Source organism: Pyrus communis, chromosome 2, assembly GCF_963583255.1.
Source record: "Pyrus communis chromosome 2, drPyrComm1.1, whole genome shotgun sequence".
Lineage (NCBI taxonomy): Eukaryota > Viridiplantae > Streptophyta > Magnoliopsida > Rosales > Rosaceae > Pyrus > Pyrus communis.
The window spans coordinates 1854052-1870096 of record NC_084804.1 but is presented as its reverse complement, the minus strand read 5'-3'; the positions used below and the strand labels follow the sequence as shown (position 1 = coordinate 1870096).

Here is a 16045-nt window from a genome sequence, read left to right as displayed (position 1 = left end):
AACCAACCCATGATTTCGACCTCTCTCTCTTTCCCTCCTCCTGGTGTCTTAAAGATTGTGTCTTTCTGCAAAACATGGTGGGGAAGATGGTGGTTTGGTGCTTGGGTTGGGTGCTCACAGGTCACAGCCTCTCACGAAGTGTTTTTTTTTTTTTTTTTTTTAATTTATTCATTTGTTATTATTTTCAGAATATAAAATTAATTATTTTTCAAAATTTTAATTTATGTGGGACCCTACGTGTGCCATATCAGCACATTAACAGAAGTTTTGACGAAAATATAACAGAAGAAGAACATTGATTTACAACACTCATATTCAGGAACTACATTTATTGATTTTCAAATTCAGAGATTGTTGATTGAGTATGTCAATTTTTAGGAATCATTTAAGATAAAAACCTTTTTTTTTTTTTTTTTTTTTTTGATGGAATAAATAAGATGATCCTGCTCGAGCAATTTTATCATGACCTAAAAGATCAGATAAAGCATTCGTCAACCTCACCCTCTGACAACTTCCAGAGATAACTCATACAGAAGGCAAAAAGAAAGAAATTAAGCAGGCAGGAAAGGTGCCTTTACAACACAGATGATACATTTTCGGTTCCTATCCAGTGAGTACAAACTAGCATAACGAAACATGTCTCATGCATCCTGCTTCGTGGCTAATTCTGCGTACCAACAACATTTACAGAGCTATCGAGTTCCATAGCTCGTAAGCAATATAATAACTTCATCTTCTAACTTACCAAGGTGATGGTTTTTATTTTGTTCACTTCGAGGAGGGAGAATTGAGCTTCTTTTCGAGTAGCTTGGCCTTTCGAAGAGCATCCAAGGCCTCAGCTTGTTTTCCAGCACGTTTCAAATTTACCGCCTTTACCTTCTCAGCCTTGATCTGTTCTTCCAGCTGACTTCTATCTTGGATTATGTTATTGTTCTTACCAACATTAACTTTTGAAGGCTCTGGTCTTTCCGGGCCTTGAGATAAATTAGTAGCACTTTCAATTCCAATTTCTTTCAAGGCAGCCAGTAGTTGAGGATCAAGAAGCCCCTCAACAGAGACATTATCCACTGATTCTACTTTGTCAACGGTTGTGGAATCATGAGCAGCTGACGCCTCCAACTGATTCTCAAGTGCCTTGGCTAATTCAAACTCGGCTTCTGCTTCTTCCATCCGACCCTCCCTACGCAACTTCATAGCCTGACGTTTGTGGCCAAGAGACTCCTGTTGCAACTTGAAGCGATCACGACTGGACAAAGGTTTTGGGTCCAAGGATGGTGAACCGTGATGCTTTTGGCTAGAAGATGGGATGTCTCGTGACTGTAATGGTTGGGGTTGGCTCTGCTCGCGAGTTGTATTTTGTGTGGCACTGGACGCCTCACTTGAAGTAGTTTTGGACTGAGGACTGCCTTCATCAAGACGCTTCTCCAATAACTTTGCCTGCTTTAGTTCCTCACGAGCTTCGGTCAGTTTCCCTTCTCTCTTTAAAGCTAATGCTCTCCTCTTGAAACCCAGGATTTCTTGCCGAATGGCACTTTGGTTGCTCTGAGAAGCAGATTCCTGAACCAAATTTGCTTCATTAACATCTCGCTTATCTTCCTGTTTATCAAATTTATTATTTTGGCTTCCTACATTTACATTCGAACATGTCTGGGATCCCAACTGAACGGGAGGACTGGCAGTAAGGGAATCAACAGAATCAAATTTTAGGCCGTCATCTTGTTTTTCAGCAGGCCTTTGAGAACTTCTCCAGTCATCCCCCGTCAACAAATCCAATAAGTTTCCAGATTGGACAGGTGCAGAAATATGACTAACGCCTTTGGCTGCTCTTTGGTCATCTGGAAAATAATTTTCGCCCGAAGCACCCAATTCCACTGGTAATGGTTGGTTTCCTTTAGCTAACTGTGAGGTTAGAGGAACAGACTCAGAATTCCTTGCTGACAACATAACTACTCTGTCAATTGGAACCATTGCCGCCTCAGTAAACCTTCTAACATCTGTATCATGCTTCAAATTCCCTGGCTTTTCAGTGTTAATTAGCAATCCGAAATTCTCAGATTTCTCTTCCCTTGAATCATCATGCAGACTCAAATCCTTTGGGGCTTCCATCTCTTCAATTTGAATCTCTAGCACTTTTGCCATTCTCAAAACTTCCTCAGCTTCTTTGGTTTCTCCCTTCCGTCTAAAGACAAGAGCCCTTCTTTTTAAATCCAGAAGTTCCCTTTGGATTGCACCCATATTTCTTGATGCAGAAACGGCTGGTTTGGAAAAGGAAGTTCCCTCTGAGAAAAGTGCTGGGTCCTGTGTACTATTTCCTGTTACATTACCTCCATCTCCTTCCTCCTCAACACTATTAGGAGGAGGTTCAGTGATATCTTCCTTGGGTGCTTCCATCTCCATCATCTGGCCCTCTAGTGCTTTTGCCTTTTTTAGCAGTTCTTCTGCATCCTCGGTCTCTCCCTGGCGCCTCAGAGCAAGAGCTTTCCTTTTCAACCCTAAGAGTTCCCTCTGAATCTCAGCTTTGCTTCTCCTTGATCCTCCAGCTGGGACATTAGCCGGGGCTTGAGTTGCAGAGGGTGCACTGACCTTCATGGAGAGATTATCCGTTTGCTTAGAAGGTTCCAATGACGAATTGGTCCCTTCATTATCGTCATCATTCCAACCCAAATTCTTTAGCATAGAAAGATATGCTGGATCATGCATATCCTGATCTGTTACATTTTCTCCTTCCTCGTCTGCAACTGGCAGACTTTCAGAGACATTGGGAAGCTCATGTGCCAAATCTGGGACTTTATTGCCAACAGTCCCAGGCATTGCCTTCTGTACAGAACCATTCTCTAGCTCTTCAAGCTGCTGTTCAAGAACCCTGCCCTTCTTCAATTCTTCGTCAGCCTCATTTAATCGTCCTTCCCTTCTCAGAGAAAGGGCTTTCTTTTTTAAGCCCAGAAGCTCTTTCTGAATCATTAATTTACTCTTCCTTGCAGGTTTGGAGTCCATACGTTCCATTGTACTAATATTTCCATCATCCACCATAAATGACTTGGACGACTTATCTGCAGTTTGTTTATGCATTGTCGCACGATCATTTGCAACATTGCCCTCTTGAGACTCAAGGCTTTCAAGGTCCCTTTCAAGTAGTTTTGCCCTCTTTAGTTGCGCCATTGCCTGTTGAACATTACCTGCCCGTTTATGATTAATTGCCTCTCTTTTTAATGATTGAATTTCGCTTAATAGAGCTTCCCTGTCAACGGCAGCAATCTGGGGAGAAGTTTCCACATTATTAGAATCTTGAGACCATCCTAAAGATTGTAAAGCAGCAGCTATTTCTGGGTCCTCCATATCCTCATCTGTCACTTCGAAATGACCATCCAGATCATCGGAAGCACTAATAAGATGATCAAAATTAAAGCCATCCTCCTGCTCATACTGAATTGAAAATTCTTCCTGTTTGTCATCATCCATACCACGAATCAACACAGATATCTCATCATCGGATTCTTCAGCCTCAGCCAAGAATTCCTGTTCCTCAAGTTCCTTCTCTAGGACTTTAGCTCTTTTCAGTTCCTCCTTAGCTTCTGTAAGTTTCCCCTCACGCTTCAGCATGAGAGCCTTCTTTTTAAGTTCAACAACCTGGGTTTTGTCAATGGCCCTAGTACCTTTGTTTTTATTGGTCTTTTGTAAGACCTCTCCCAAAAGAGAAGAAAGTTCACCGTCCAAACTCAGACTTGCTTGCTTTTTGTTTTCATCAAGGAGATCCATATCGGACCATCCTAGCTCTTTAAGCTCAGCAGAAAGATCATCTTTTTCTTTACCCACTGAAGGAGTGACCTTATTTCTTCTTCCAGATTCGGAAGGCCCATCTTTAATCTGGCTCTCCGCCACATTAGCAGAGAGTAAAACCTTTCTACGCTCTTTTCTCAAAGATATTTCCAATGCATCAGCCTGCCTCTCAAGCTCCTTCCCTCTCTTAAAGGCTCTTAATGCTTCCGTAGACTTCCCTTCTCCTTTAAGGACTTTATACTTCTTTTTCTCATCCAAAGCTTGCTGACGCAATTCCTCAGGAGAAGCAGATCCACCACCACTCTGTAAATTAGGCTCATCAACAGAAAGACTTCTATGTATTTCTCCCACCCCCTCGTGGCTGGAATTTTGTTGAATATTTGAACATGATGCACTACTAGCAGCTCTCTGCATACTGGAAACCACATTACTATTTGACTCTTGTCCTAATTCCTTTATGTCACCACCGAGAATCTCGTCCAAAACTTCATCCTCATGATTTGATGTCAACTTTGAACTCCCTGCACAGAAGGTTATACGTTTGATACACAAGGTAAAATTATAGGGCAGAGTAGTTAAACAAAAAAGCATGTGGCAGAAAGACATAACTAGCACAACCAGTGACTGAACAAAAATGTTCAATGCACAACTGAACTACTGACAACCTTAGAAGAAGTCAAAGACGGTACCTCTCACAGCTCTACTCTTGTGTCCATATCTCTCAAAGCGTGCTGCTTCTTCTAGCTTTTTACAAGGGTCACATATACGCACAGGCGAATCACCTTGCCCACGTAAGAGCATTCTTTGCTGGGTGCAACTGTTGCAAAACAAGCCACCACACCTCCTACAATGATGCTGAAATTCCAAAATGTATATTGTCAAGTACGGGACTGATAAGAGACTACGTAAGAAATATTACATCGAATCATATCAGAACATTAAATAAGATTATCACATCGAATGATATCAGAACACTAAATAAGATTAAGTTTCATAGACAGTCCTCTACTACAGTTTTGTACCACTAGGCAAAGAGACTTATGTGCCTGTTTGCAACTCCAAGAGCGGCAAAACAGCACATTCTGGCAATCAAAAAGCGGTTCTCACTATGTTTGCGAGAAAAACTTAAATGTAGAAACACCCCTAGGAAGCACTTCCAAGAGGCTTTTCAGGAAGCACTTGGAACTTCGATGCACTTCAAATAAAACCACTTCTAGCAATAGTACTTATGAGCAAAAGTGCTTCCTACAGAAACAATCCTAAAAAGAGTCCTAAGTGTACATCATTAAACCAATTTTTAGCACAACACAAACCGTAAATCCCCATTCCAATCTTTTACTAAACAATCCTGTATCTCTACAACACAAAAATACAATCACCATTCTTTCCAAAACATTCAAAACAGACAGCCTATGATTCCCCACAACGTTCAAAACGGAAGGCCAAGAATCGAAGAATCCCAATCTTGGTCGAATCCACATATAAAACAAAGAAAGCAGCAATCTTTCGGCACCCAAAAATCGAAAACTGAATAAATACAAAAATTAGTAAAGAATCCACAGATGGCTCATTGGATCGACAGGGGCAGAAGAAGAAGTGAACCTTGCGATTGATGAAGGTGAACTGAGAAGAACATCCCTGGCAGTGTGAGGCGTCAACCACCCAAGTATTCCCTCTCAGTGACGGCTTCGGCGGCAGCCCGATCTTCTCCAACATCTTTCCGCTCCGATTTTTCCGAATCAATCAATTAATAACCAAAAAACCATTAAAAAAAAAATCGAATTTCTCTGAATTTTTTTTTCCAGCTTTAACTTTCTCACGGATCTTAAGCTTTGATACCCACAAAAAATAAATAATTAATCAATCAGATGGGTTTGATGAATCAAGAAGGGAAAGGAAAACTGATTTGACGACGACGACCATGTCACGTTGGGTTAGAAGACGCATCAAAACAGCGTTTGCAACGCGGGTAATCTGACAGCGACAGTTTGAGGCCTCAACGATGACGACGACGACTCGTTGGGTGGGAGTTGGACAAATTTTTAGTTTTTTTATGAAACGACGTCGGAGGAAGAGACTCGGTGCAAATGTAACAGCCCAGTCTTTAGGTCTAATTGGGCTTTCATGAGGCCCATTATAGATTTTTGGTTTACCATTCATTTGAGGCCCATGGTGAGGACACAAAGCCCAGCAACGTTTCTAGGTCCACAGAGGGTTTAACACGTGCATTTGTTAATATTATATCTTAGGCTTATTGATATCAATTATTTTGTCCACTCATATTATAGTCGAAGCGGTGTGGCTATAGCAGCCGCCAGGTGGAAACGAAGGTGGCAGAATTAGTTGACTGGCATATGTATTGTCCCCTAAGAAGTGGGAGAGGAGGTGGTGGCACTGTGGCGGGTGGAGGTGGTGGGTTTGTTCCATGGAAAAGAGTATTTGGACTTAGGAGACTAGGAGACTATGAGTGCAAAATACTCAAAGTTCTAAACACGTTAGATGCTAGTTGAACAGGAGGTTAGGATCTTGTGCTTAGGCAGATTTAGGTAGATTTATATAAGTTTATTATCATATCGGATAAATAAGTGTCTATTTACATTACAAAAAAAAATAAAAATAAAAATAAAATAAAAAAACCAATACTTGTATTGGGAATCAAATAAAGATGAAATGGACTAAAGCCAATAAGCTCAGTAAGCAAATTAGCAAATTACAAATATAAGAACAGTTTTCACAACTGAATTAATTTAACAAATTCCTTTGTGTAGGTTACGCGTTGGACCATCTTCAAAGGAGATGTCAAATATGCCAAATAGGATTAAAAGACATTTAGGTGTTCTCCAATAGATATGTCATTTGACTTACTTTCTAGCTGCCTTTTTTGACAGCAAACAAGGAAAGAGTCAAATATATTTAATTAAATTTTTTTAATACATGGATCCCATTAACAAACAATAGAATAAAAATTACAACTAATTTTAATTATTTTTTAATAGTTAATGTAACTCTAAGCCCAATAAAATAATAAAATAAATATTTGACATATTGGTAAATAAGATAATTTAGCACTTGTATTCAATTTGCCACATCAGCCATCAAATAAAATTTTAACATATTATATTTGACATCTCCTTTGGAGATGCTCTTACCCACTTTAATTTAATTAGTTAATAAAAACAACTTGGAACGGCCTAGCATGCCACCTAGACCGTCTAGTCGCTCCTCAATTTTAGTGACCATTTTGCACAAAACGCAACAAAACTCCACCTCGCAGCGCCTAGCACCGCCTAAGCAGCCGCTTAGGCCGATTTAAAACTAAAAAAATGCTATAAGAAAAGCTAGACAAAGTAAATTTGAAAACATACAAAACTACATGATCTCCTCAAAGTAAAAGCTTCTTGGCTTAAGCATTCATTAAATGCACACTTCATCCAACAAGTTGGAAGACTACAACACTAATCTCACATTAATCAAAAATGTTTTTTTGTTTCTGGCTCTCCAAAAACAAAGATGCAGTGATCGTCTCAAAAATGTTGGTCCTTGGAGTTCTTACTTGATTCAAAAAAGCACCAGTTTTCTTGGTTGCAAGGCCTGCATTTATATGGCTCACGCAACCCCATTCCATTTTTCCTACTTTTTTACCGCTACAGAGTTGACTGGCTGAGGAGAAGACGTTGTTAATCATTGACTAATAAAGTGATTAGAAAACTAATTTGCTGCCTTTTCCATAAACAAATAGTTATGGTAAAAATTGCTTTGGTTTCAACCACCACGAAGTGGTCTAGTGGTTGAGACAAATTCTAGATCTGTATTCAACACGGTTGGTCTTAAGTTCGATTCGTTAGTCTTGCAAAAATGAATTATCGTGACTTCATTATCCGTTGATCCCCTTTTAATTTTTTTTTTAAAATGCTTTCGTTTCTACAACCTCAGTTACTTGTCTCTACGAGTATAATAGAATGGTTTATGGTTGTAAAGTTGGGTTAATGAGCCCCCCAACATCCGTTCCCTTGCTAGATTGTTCGCTGATTCCGCGCTTCTGCTACGACTAGACTCGAAATTCAATGATAAAAAATAAGCACAGTAACCAATACTATTAATTCAATCAACTGTCATGTCATATGATTTACAAAATTTAATTTAGACTACTACCCTTGTCCAACAAGCTATTGTTATGCCCTTTGAATCATGGGATATTTTAATGTGTTAAAAAGTTCAACACATGCCAAACTCTTGGAACTTTTGGAAGAAGCTGAAGAATTTGCATAATTTTGCTTTGACTTTGAATAAACCTTTTTAGCTATTTGGTACTTTTGGAAGAAGCTGAAGAATTTACATAATTTTGCTTTGACATAAACCCTTTTTGCCAGAGTATATATACAGTAGAAATTAAAAAAAAATGTTATTAGTACTCCAAGGTTCTCATTGTGTACTCCAATTTTTCTATATTTAGGAAAAAAAAAAAAAAAACTTTAAGAAAGCAATGAGATTTTTGAAGTAACAATAACAATTTAAAAAAAAAAAAAATTGTTGTTAGCACTCTAAAATAGTCGTGAGCACTCTTACCTTCTTTGTTTTTAGAAGAAGATATAACGCATAATGGGTATTTGGAATGCCAATAACAGATTCCACAAAAACAACTAAAGTTTTCGACTTGCATTATGGAAAGAGTGTAGGCAAGTATCGAGTACTTCCCCTAAAGGACAATCTTAAGTTCAATGCACCAGTCATCTTCATCTCCATCGTGCCACAAACGCCGAACTCCGATGCCTTCCATTGCATGCTCTGCAAATCTGCTCTACGCTTCCGAGTCTCTGTTGGGAGATCGAGTTTCTTCGTGGAAAGCGGAATGATCTGCTCACTCTCCTCTTTCTCGTCCCTAATTTCTTTACCTGTGTCAATGAACAAGGAGTCTAAGGTCTTGAGATTGTAAGCTTCATGAAATAAGCTTCGGAGTTTTAATTGCTCCGTAGCGAAAGCTTCAACTGCTTTTCTGGGAGGAAACTTCGAATTTTGAGCGAGATGTTTCAAAGTTTCCGTTGAGAGCCTTTCGTAGTTCAGTGCACAACAGATACTCATCTTCTCCTCCCTGAACAAATCAGCACGACGCTGCATAGAATACTAAATCAGTACTCGAATTCGCAATATTAAAACAATGCAGATCATGCTTCATGCATTTTTTTTTATTTTTAAAGTAGCATACCTTAAAATATGCATCAATTGCTTGGTAAAGTTTGTCGTGAGATTCTCGCGCAGAATGTGGCAGCATCGTGGCTAATGCTTCGAATTTTGAAGGATTCAGGTGAGAATCTGGTGCTACTTCTGCAAGGTATGAATCCATCAACTTCGCGACACTTTTTAAGCGACTTTGAGATACACGGTCTCCCCCTTCAAGTAGAAATGACTTCACTAACTTCAAAACCAAACTCACATCGTATACATACTTCTTGGTGCGCGGAGATGGAACGAGTAGAAAATCAATTGTTGCTTGATCCAGCTGAGAACCTATCAAGTTCACTAACTTGTTTACACACTTTTTGCTAACTCTCAGGCACATAGCCGCTTGGTATATCTTGAATAAGCCTTTGACAGAAAGAAAGCTTCGGTCTAGCAGAAAAAGCAGACCGATAACTACTTCTGTGATTTTACGCTTCTCACCTCGCGTGGCACCGACAGACTTAGATTGGTGATAATGGAAGAGAAACTTGAAAATTGTAGTATGGTCGAGCTCCTGGAATATCATCCTTCTTACCACCTTCTCGAGTAAATCGGTGTTCAAGAACATAAGGTCTTCCACCCACCATGTTCTTCTTAAGCAGTCAGTTTTCGGACTATAACTGCTCCTTCCACTTGAAAACCGAAAACTTAAATCTTCTGACGAAGAAGCATAAGTGCTTGTAACATACGGCGAAAAAAGCTTGGCTATGATGGAGTCTAGGAGCTTGTGCAATACTGACGATAAATTTAAGGCGGGAAGTAAATCTTGGCATTGCTTTAGAGCTACCACAAGGTTAGACCATGTCCAAAAGCTGATCCCTTCAAGAGATTTTTCGATTTGAGACAGTATGTTCGGTCTTCCAGAGCCATCACCATCGCCTCCCATCTCCATGAAATGCGCGACGCAGAACAATAGGACAATGTTCGAGGGAGTTATCTCAATTCTTCCATTGTTGTAACAAAACCTTGCCATGAGCTCAAAACCCTCTGCGCCTCCAGGAAAGTCATGGAATATCACTTTTAGGCACCTCGACGCTCCAGTCAGTTTACCAAACAATTTTCTAAATCTACCAGAGTAAGACGCCAATGTTTTCTGCAAACGTGTATACGAATTCAGAGAAAATTTTATCAGAATATCAAGTTGTTGCAAACTAGTGTCTCTCTCGAAGAGAAACAAGAGAGAGAATAGTAAGGGAAAGACAAGAAACGCATGCATACTATCATTTCTTCATTAATGAACAAGACAAGAAAACTTTGTCAGATATTTCGAGAACAAAAACTGATGGAACCCAGAAGAACATTTTGTGAGAGGTCGTTCGCTGTCGAGATTTAAATTTTTGGGTGGTCCTATACACGATGCGATTCAATGGCGGAAATTAGAAATATCCGTTTCACGAGGCCTGCATGACTACTACCTGGGTGAAAATTATTGAGGATAAAATGAATAGAAACAAGATAACGAAGCGTGACAGGCGTGACGATATGAATACTGCTCGACAAAATTTAAGAACATGTTGCAAAGGAGGAGAAAAATAGGATTGATAAAACTAAAACAGCAGAATTACCAACAAAAAATGAAGAACTGAAAGTAATTACAAAATCTCGATTGTCTTCGTTCACAAACTTGAGCAGATATGAATGATTACGGAGCAAACAGCCGGAGAAAAGAAGATTTACCGTGTCAACCATGAAAACTTCTTCGCCATTGACGTCTACTTGAAGATCGCAGCAACCTCCCATTTTTCAGAAACACACAGGAAAATGAAAATCTTGACTCAAAAGCATTACATATGGAGTCTGGGAAACATTTCACTTTTCAGATTGACCCAAAAAATAGAATAGTTGAAAGTGCTGGGTTTGAAGCTGCTGTTTTTTTTAGCACATGACATCAATGATCATAGAGAAGTGAAAAGACAATGGAGGGAATAATAAGAAACAAGAGAATCTTCCAAGAAAACGAATAATTATCCACCTTTGTACACTGTTTCTATCTCTCCTGAGACAAGCGAGATAAACACAATAATATATATATATATATATATATATATAATATCAGTTACAAGGTAAATTTTCTTCTGTATATTTTTTCGCACCTAATAAGCGAGATAAACATAATAAAATATACAACCAATTACAAGACATATTTTCTCAAACTAAGCATACTTTTTTTATAAGTAAAGCAGTAGAAGTTTATGATCCAAAGTCTGATTATTTTATTCTCCGTGACTCATGCAGCTAATTTCGTCACTGTTCTTGTCCTACGCCCTTTTCTTTTTCTACCCTAAATCGCCATCAATTCTCTCTTTTAGTGGATGCTGGGAGCCCACAAAACAAATTCGGGCAAGTGAAGACTTGGTCTCTGGTCAAAAACGATGTTCTCAGCTGTTATTTCAGACAACATGGAAGGTTAAACCAAGAGAATGCAACATAAATCAACTTTTTAATCACTTGACGAGCGAGATTGAGACAAGTGTGTATACAAAAAGAGAGATCGCAGATTGTCTCCGGGTGTAAAGCTATCAGTTAACAAGTTCCTTGATGTCGATTTTTACTTTAAATCGGGACTACAATCAGGAGAAGAACATGCTTAACAGAGTAACTTTCTGAAAATTATCAAACTAACGAGAGTCGATGAACACTTCTCCGAACCCTTTTTAAGGGAAAAGGAAGGGAAGGAATGAAATTAAAGGAACACTCCTTAAACCAAGAATCTGTATCGTAAACTCTTGCTACAACTGGCCTCGTAGGCAACAGAACACTCTTTTTCCACTTAAGGGAAGGAAAATACAGTTCTACAATGGTGCCATCGGAACCACGAAAATGAAAAGACAAATAGAGAACACAATGAGATGAGTCGTAGAGATAAGACACCTCTTGGGCTAGATGATTGCAACCAATTTTGTATGGCAATAAACAAGCGAATGTGGCTTGGTCGGCCTGCTTGTTGTCCCAGCTACTTGAAACAAGCAAGTTCGCCAGCAAAACTCTGAATCTCTATACCACGAAGTGATGTCGAAATAGGAGCAAGAAACACTCGAGCATTTAGTAACCATTTATCTGAGGCCTTGGAGTTGGGCCCATCAGCCGAGAAAAAGGCTGGGTGCGGCCAGGAATGCCCCTTTGGCCGGCAAATCGATCAGCTAATTTTGGATCGGAGACTGATCTGGAAAATGCTTGGGCAAGCTCAAGAGCTGAAGCCGCTTTCCCATGCATCAGGCCAACAGCATCAGGGGAAGATGGTTTTGGCTGTTCAGGCTTCCGCCAGGTCTCTGGTGATGGCGGCCTCTCTGACTGTTGCTGCGGTCTCTCAGGCTCTCTATTGTTCCTCCTACTGTCATTACGCCAGTTCTTCTGCATATCGATTTTCTCAACATCTACCCGATTATCCCTCCTATCAAATTTCTTTCCAGTCCTCTGATCAAAAGGATGATTCTCAGCTTTCTCACTGTGGCGAGAAGGATTTGCGTGCACAGTAACTCTATCAGGCCTGGCAACTTGATGTTCAACCCTTCAAACAACAGTTATTTGTTCGTAAGTAAAAATACCCAAATTTCCAAACTTATATAACAGAAAATTTCTGAGATAGAGAATAAGTCACTACTTGTCAGAATGCTGAGCTGTGTCAGGATTGGTGATCACATCATCAACCCCTCGCTCCTTCAATACCTGATATACAAACAGAAAAAGGTTCAGGAATGGGACACGAAACCACCACCAGCATTAAATCAAGACAATAGTACTATTAGGCAATGGTCATGACCAAATGGAACTGAAATATCAAATCTTGGATTAAAAACTCACCAGTTCTCGTGGGCGAGCACCACCAAATAATGCAACTCTGCATCAATCACGGATTTCATTTTATGTTACTTGCAAGTATCAATGTATAGACCCAATATTAAGAACAACAAGTGCATATTCTATTGCAAACGCCACCAAGAAGAGTGGAAGGGTAATGTTTCTGTCATGCTACAAATTCAATCAATGCTTCTCTAATAGCTGCTGGACTCCAAACCCAAATTGCATAAGCAGAATAGTGCGAGAGGAGGTGGGTTTGGGGATAGTAGATTTAGGTTCAAATATTCATGTAACCAAAAAACAAAACAGAATTACTAGACTCTGAGAGCAACAATTGTGCACATCTTCATCTAGAAGTCAGGAAAATAAAACATATATAAGAGACAATATTGACTTCATTGCAAATTCTGTGGAACAAAAGTGGAAAACAAGATTTTAAATTTTTCCCTTAATAAAAATATATACACAACACAGTTAAAACATTACTTATGCTGTATCCAGAAAATGTACATAACATAACCAACCCATGGGATTGGTTCAATGGCCTAAAGACTTCTAAAAAGCAATAATTATGGCCTCAAATCAAGCCAACCTTTTTTGGAGCAACAACCGCGAAAATATATTTACTTCTATGAAGCAAAAAGTGTAATCAAAGTAGAGTATATGATATCTAGTGGTTAACTAAACAAGCAAATTGAAACAATTTTACTTTTTATTCTGTGCCAAGAATTTCATTTAGTTTTTAATTGTTGGGCTAAATATCATAATTTCCATAGAACAGAACCAGAAAGGGGTCAAAGGCCCCTACGCCTACTACAAGAAAAAAAATGGCAATAGGACCAGAAATACGACCCAAAGTCGAGAAGTCTCAAAACTATCCAAGTCGTCCAAAATATGCTCAAATTTCAGACGACGACGAATTGAACCTAACCAAGCTCCCAGACCTCAAACCAAATTCCCAGCCCAAGATTAACAACTAAAACCTTTTGAATTAACATAGTGATACAACATACTAAAATCACCATCAAGCCTCCAATTATTTTGAGCAGATAAATTTTTGAATTGTTATGGAGAAAAGATCTCTACTGTTTCACACATATTTAAGCCACTGCATTCATCCTCTAAATTTATTTTTTTTACCAAGAAAAGAGATAGACTAGAAAGGAAACCACAATCAAAACCATTGATTGCATACCTGTCTCTTTTGGCATTTAGTTCCAAGTGTTCAGGAGGCTGAGATCGGGGCCTTAAATTCAATTTTAGATGGTCCACTGCCAGTTTGCCACCATCAGAGCCTGCTGACCCAGGTTTTGGAGCATTCATATATCCATACGCTTCATTGACAGTTTCCACCTGGACGGACTCAGTCACCCTCTGGGACTCCTATAATCAACCAAACAATGAGAATTTAGTGCATTCAGTGCAAGGTGGAACCCCATAGACCCAAGAATCTCTATAACACACTTTGATAACCATGTCAATACCTGTGCATTAACAACTGGAGCTTCCAAACCCTCCAGTGGCTTTGTTCTTGGAAGTAACTTCAACTTGGGTCGCTCTACAGGTTCTGAAGATGCTGCGGCCTGCACGTCAGCCAGGCCAAATTTTCCATCAGATGGAGCAGGTTGAACCCTGTTGTTATAAACAGTTGGCCTCCTTTCTCTAAGATCTGAATTAATCGGAGCCCTAGAACTCTCGTAAACAGGTAGCTGAACACCATCATGAATTTGAAGACCCCTTTCTGCGTGTCTTGCCAAGGCTGCATCATAATATTCCTTTTCAACAATCGCATCTGGCCTCTTGTAAGTATCACTACCAGAACCCTTGGAATGCAATCCACTCTCTGTTTCGGGAGATCTAACAACCTCGATATTTGTCTGATAATTGATTAAAGGCTTTGATTGCCATCTACCCGAGGACACCTTATCGAGTGCACTGGCATGGGCCAACTTTTGAACAGCACTTTGTCCAGACCCAGAAGATTGCACCGGCTCAGATATACCCGCCATCTCCTTCCTCATTGTCCATGCATTTGGATAAGCCACACCAACACCACGCCCGCCATTGCCACCTGAGCTCTGCGAATTACCTCCAACATGAGCTGTCTCGCTAACCCTCTCTGAGTAAGAACTCACGGCCATCCTCGGTGATTTCGGTGCTGAAGCCCGCCCCTGCATGCCGGATGACACCCCTGCAGATACAAACGCCTGCTTGGGCTCGGCACGGGTCAGGGGAACCCGAATGCTATCATCGCTGATGGTCCGGCGTGGCATCGACCCACCATCGAGTGGCTTGCGCTCGTCCTCATCAAAGTTCCGGCCAATGTGCACGGAGTGAGTGAGAAACGGAGTCTTGTCATCGAAATGCCTCGTGGCTGGAGACGTGTGGGGTCGAGAACGATGGTCGGCCCGCCCCGTAGGATTTCCCCACGCGGTGGGTCGGTCGTAAGTTGAACGATCCGTAGGCCTAACAACTCTGCAGATCAAAAAAAATCCAAAATTGGTGCGAAAATCAACTAGGGTTTTTCAATCCATCACTCGAAAATCAAAGCAATTACAAAACCCAGATCCAAAAATCGGAGATTTACAGATATGAATCAAAAGCAATAGGCTTTTTCAATTCCATAATTTCCCATAAAACAAAATATATAAAAATCAGGGAAAAGGGTAAACAGGACTTACACCCCAGGAGCAGAAGGGAGAGGGAGATCAGAGGGAATCGAACCGCCATGGAAGTCCTTGAGCGTCATGGTATTCCCACTCACTTTCTTCTTCGACATCTTTCTCTCCCCCTCCTCTCTCTCTACTTTCTCTCTCAAGATCTTCCCTTTGATTCAATTTGTAGATTTTGATAGGGAGATTGGGATTGACGAGGACAGAGATTGGATTGGAGGAGAAGAAGCAGAGGGAAAAAGCTTGGGAACCTTGAAAGATCGCCTCTCTGCTTCTCTCGGAACAACTATTTCACCACTTGCGTTCTTTCCCGTCCGTAGTGCTTGTTGGGCTCTCCATTTGATGATGATAGTGTCTTTCCCCTGATGCTGGTCCTGGCCGTCCGATCATTGACCGACCTATGCAATCTACTATAAGATATTCCCTCTTTTTTTTTTTTTTTTTTTTTCCTCAAAATGTTTTTAAAATATATAAATAGTAAATTATATTTAAATATACAAACAAGACAACAAAACTAATGAAGTTGGAGAGATGCTAAAGTTGTAAACAGTTACCATTGGTTGGGCCCGTCATGGCCAGTG

General features: G+C 40.1%; 3 protein-coding genes across 3 annotated transcripts; all 3 read right to left on the bottom strand.

The window, feature by feature from the left end:
* Positions 1–538: 538 nt before the first annotated feature.
* On the bottom strand, positions 539–5724 carry LOC137725834 (uncharacterized). Its single transcript, XM_068464637.1, has 3 exons — positions 5380–5724; positions 4467–4632; positions 539–4298 (listed from the first exon to the last, which is right to left on the bottom strand). Exons 1-3 carry the CDS (start codon positions 5491–5493, stop codon positions 769–771), a joined length of 3810 nt encoding a protein of 1269 aa, XP_068320738.1. The 5' UTR covers positions 5494–5724; the 3' UTR covers positions 539–768.
* A 2712-nt stretch (positions 5725–8436) lies between these two features.
* Positions 8437–10734, bottom strand: LOC137721329 (BTB/POZ domain-containing protein At3g22104-like). The gene is made up of 3 exons (XM_068460432.1): positions 10672–10734; positions 8981–10087; positions 8437–8886 (listed from the first exon to the last, which is right to left on the bottom strand). The coding sequence occupies exons 1-3, from the start codon at positions 10732–10734 to the stop codon at positions 8437–8439; spliced, it is 1620 nt and encodes a 539-aa protein (XP_068316533.1).
* A 938-nt stretch (positions 10735–11672) lies between these two features.
* On the bottom strand, positions 11673–15794 carry LOC137725468 (uncharacterized). Its single transcript, XM_068464159.1, has 6 exons — positions 15474–15794; positions 14277–15267; positions 13988–14175; positions 12796–12832; positions 12596–12660; positions 11673–12502 (listed from the first exon to the last, which is right to left on the bottom strand). Exons 1-6 carry the CDS (start codon positions 15569–15571, stop codon positions 12037–12039), a joined length of 1845 nt encoding a protein of 614 aa, XP_068320260.1. The 5' UTR covers positions 15572–15794; the 3' UTR covers positions 11673–12036.
* Positions 15795–16045: the final 251 nt, after the last annotated feature.

What these genes read in the sequence shown, in the direction of transcription:
- LOC137725834 (XM_068464637.1), bottom strand. Translation starts at nt 5,493, where the DNA reads ATGTTGGAGAAGATCGGGCTGCCGCCGAAGCCGTCACTGAGAGGGAAT. An exon ending in TCACCTTCATCAATCGCAAG is followed by an intron (nt 4,633 to 5,379) that starts GTTCACTTCTTC and finishes TTGGAATTTCAG; the next exon opens with CATCATTGTAGGAGGTGTGG. An exon ending in CAAGAGTAGAGCTGTGAGAG is followed by an intron (nt 4,299 to 4,466) that starts GTACCGTCTTTG and finishes CCTTCTGTGCAG; the next exon opens with GGAGTTCAAAGTTGACATCA.
- LOC137725468 (XM_068464159.1), bottom strand. Translation starts at nt 15,571, where the DNA reads ATGTCGAAGAAGAAAGTGAGTGGGAATACCATGACGCTCAAGGACTTC. An exon ending in CTAAATGCCAAAAGAGACAG is followed by an intron (nt 12,833 to 13,987) that starts GTATGCAATCAA and finishes TGATTGATGCAG; the next exon opens with AGTTGCATTATTTGGTGGTG. An exon ending in GTGCTCGCCCACGAGAACTG is followed by an intron (nt 12,661 to 12,795) that starts GTGAGTTTTTAA and finishes TTTGTATATCAG; the next exon opens with GTATTGAAGGAGCGAGGGGT.
- LOC137721329 (XM_068460432.1), bottom strand. Translation starts at nt 10,734, where the DNA reads ATGGGAGGTTGCTGCGATCTTCAAGTAGACGTCAATGGCGAAGAAGTT. An exon ending in AAGTTTTCATGGTTGACACG is followed by an intron (nt 10,088 to 10,671) that starts GTAAATCTTCTT and finishes ACACGTTTGCAG; the next exon opens with AAAACATTGGCGTCTTACTC. An exon ending in CAATTGATGCATATTTTAAG is followed by an intron (nt 8,887 to 8,980) that starts GTATGCTACTTT and finishes TATTCTATGCAG; the next exon opens with CGTCGTGCTGATTTGTTCAG.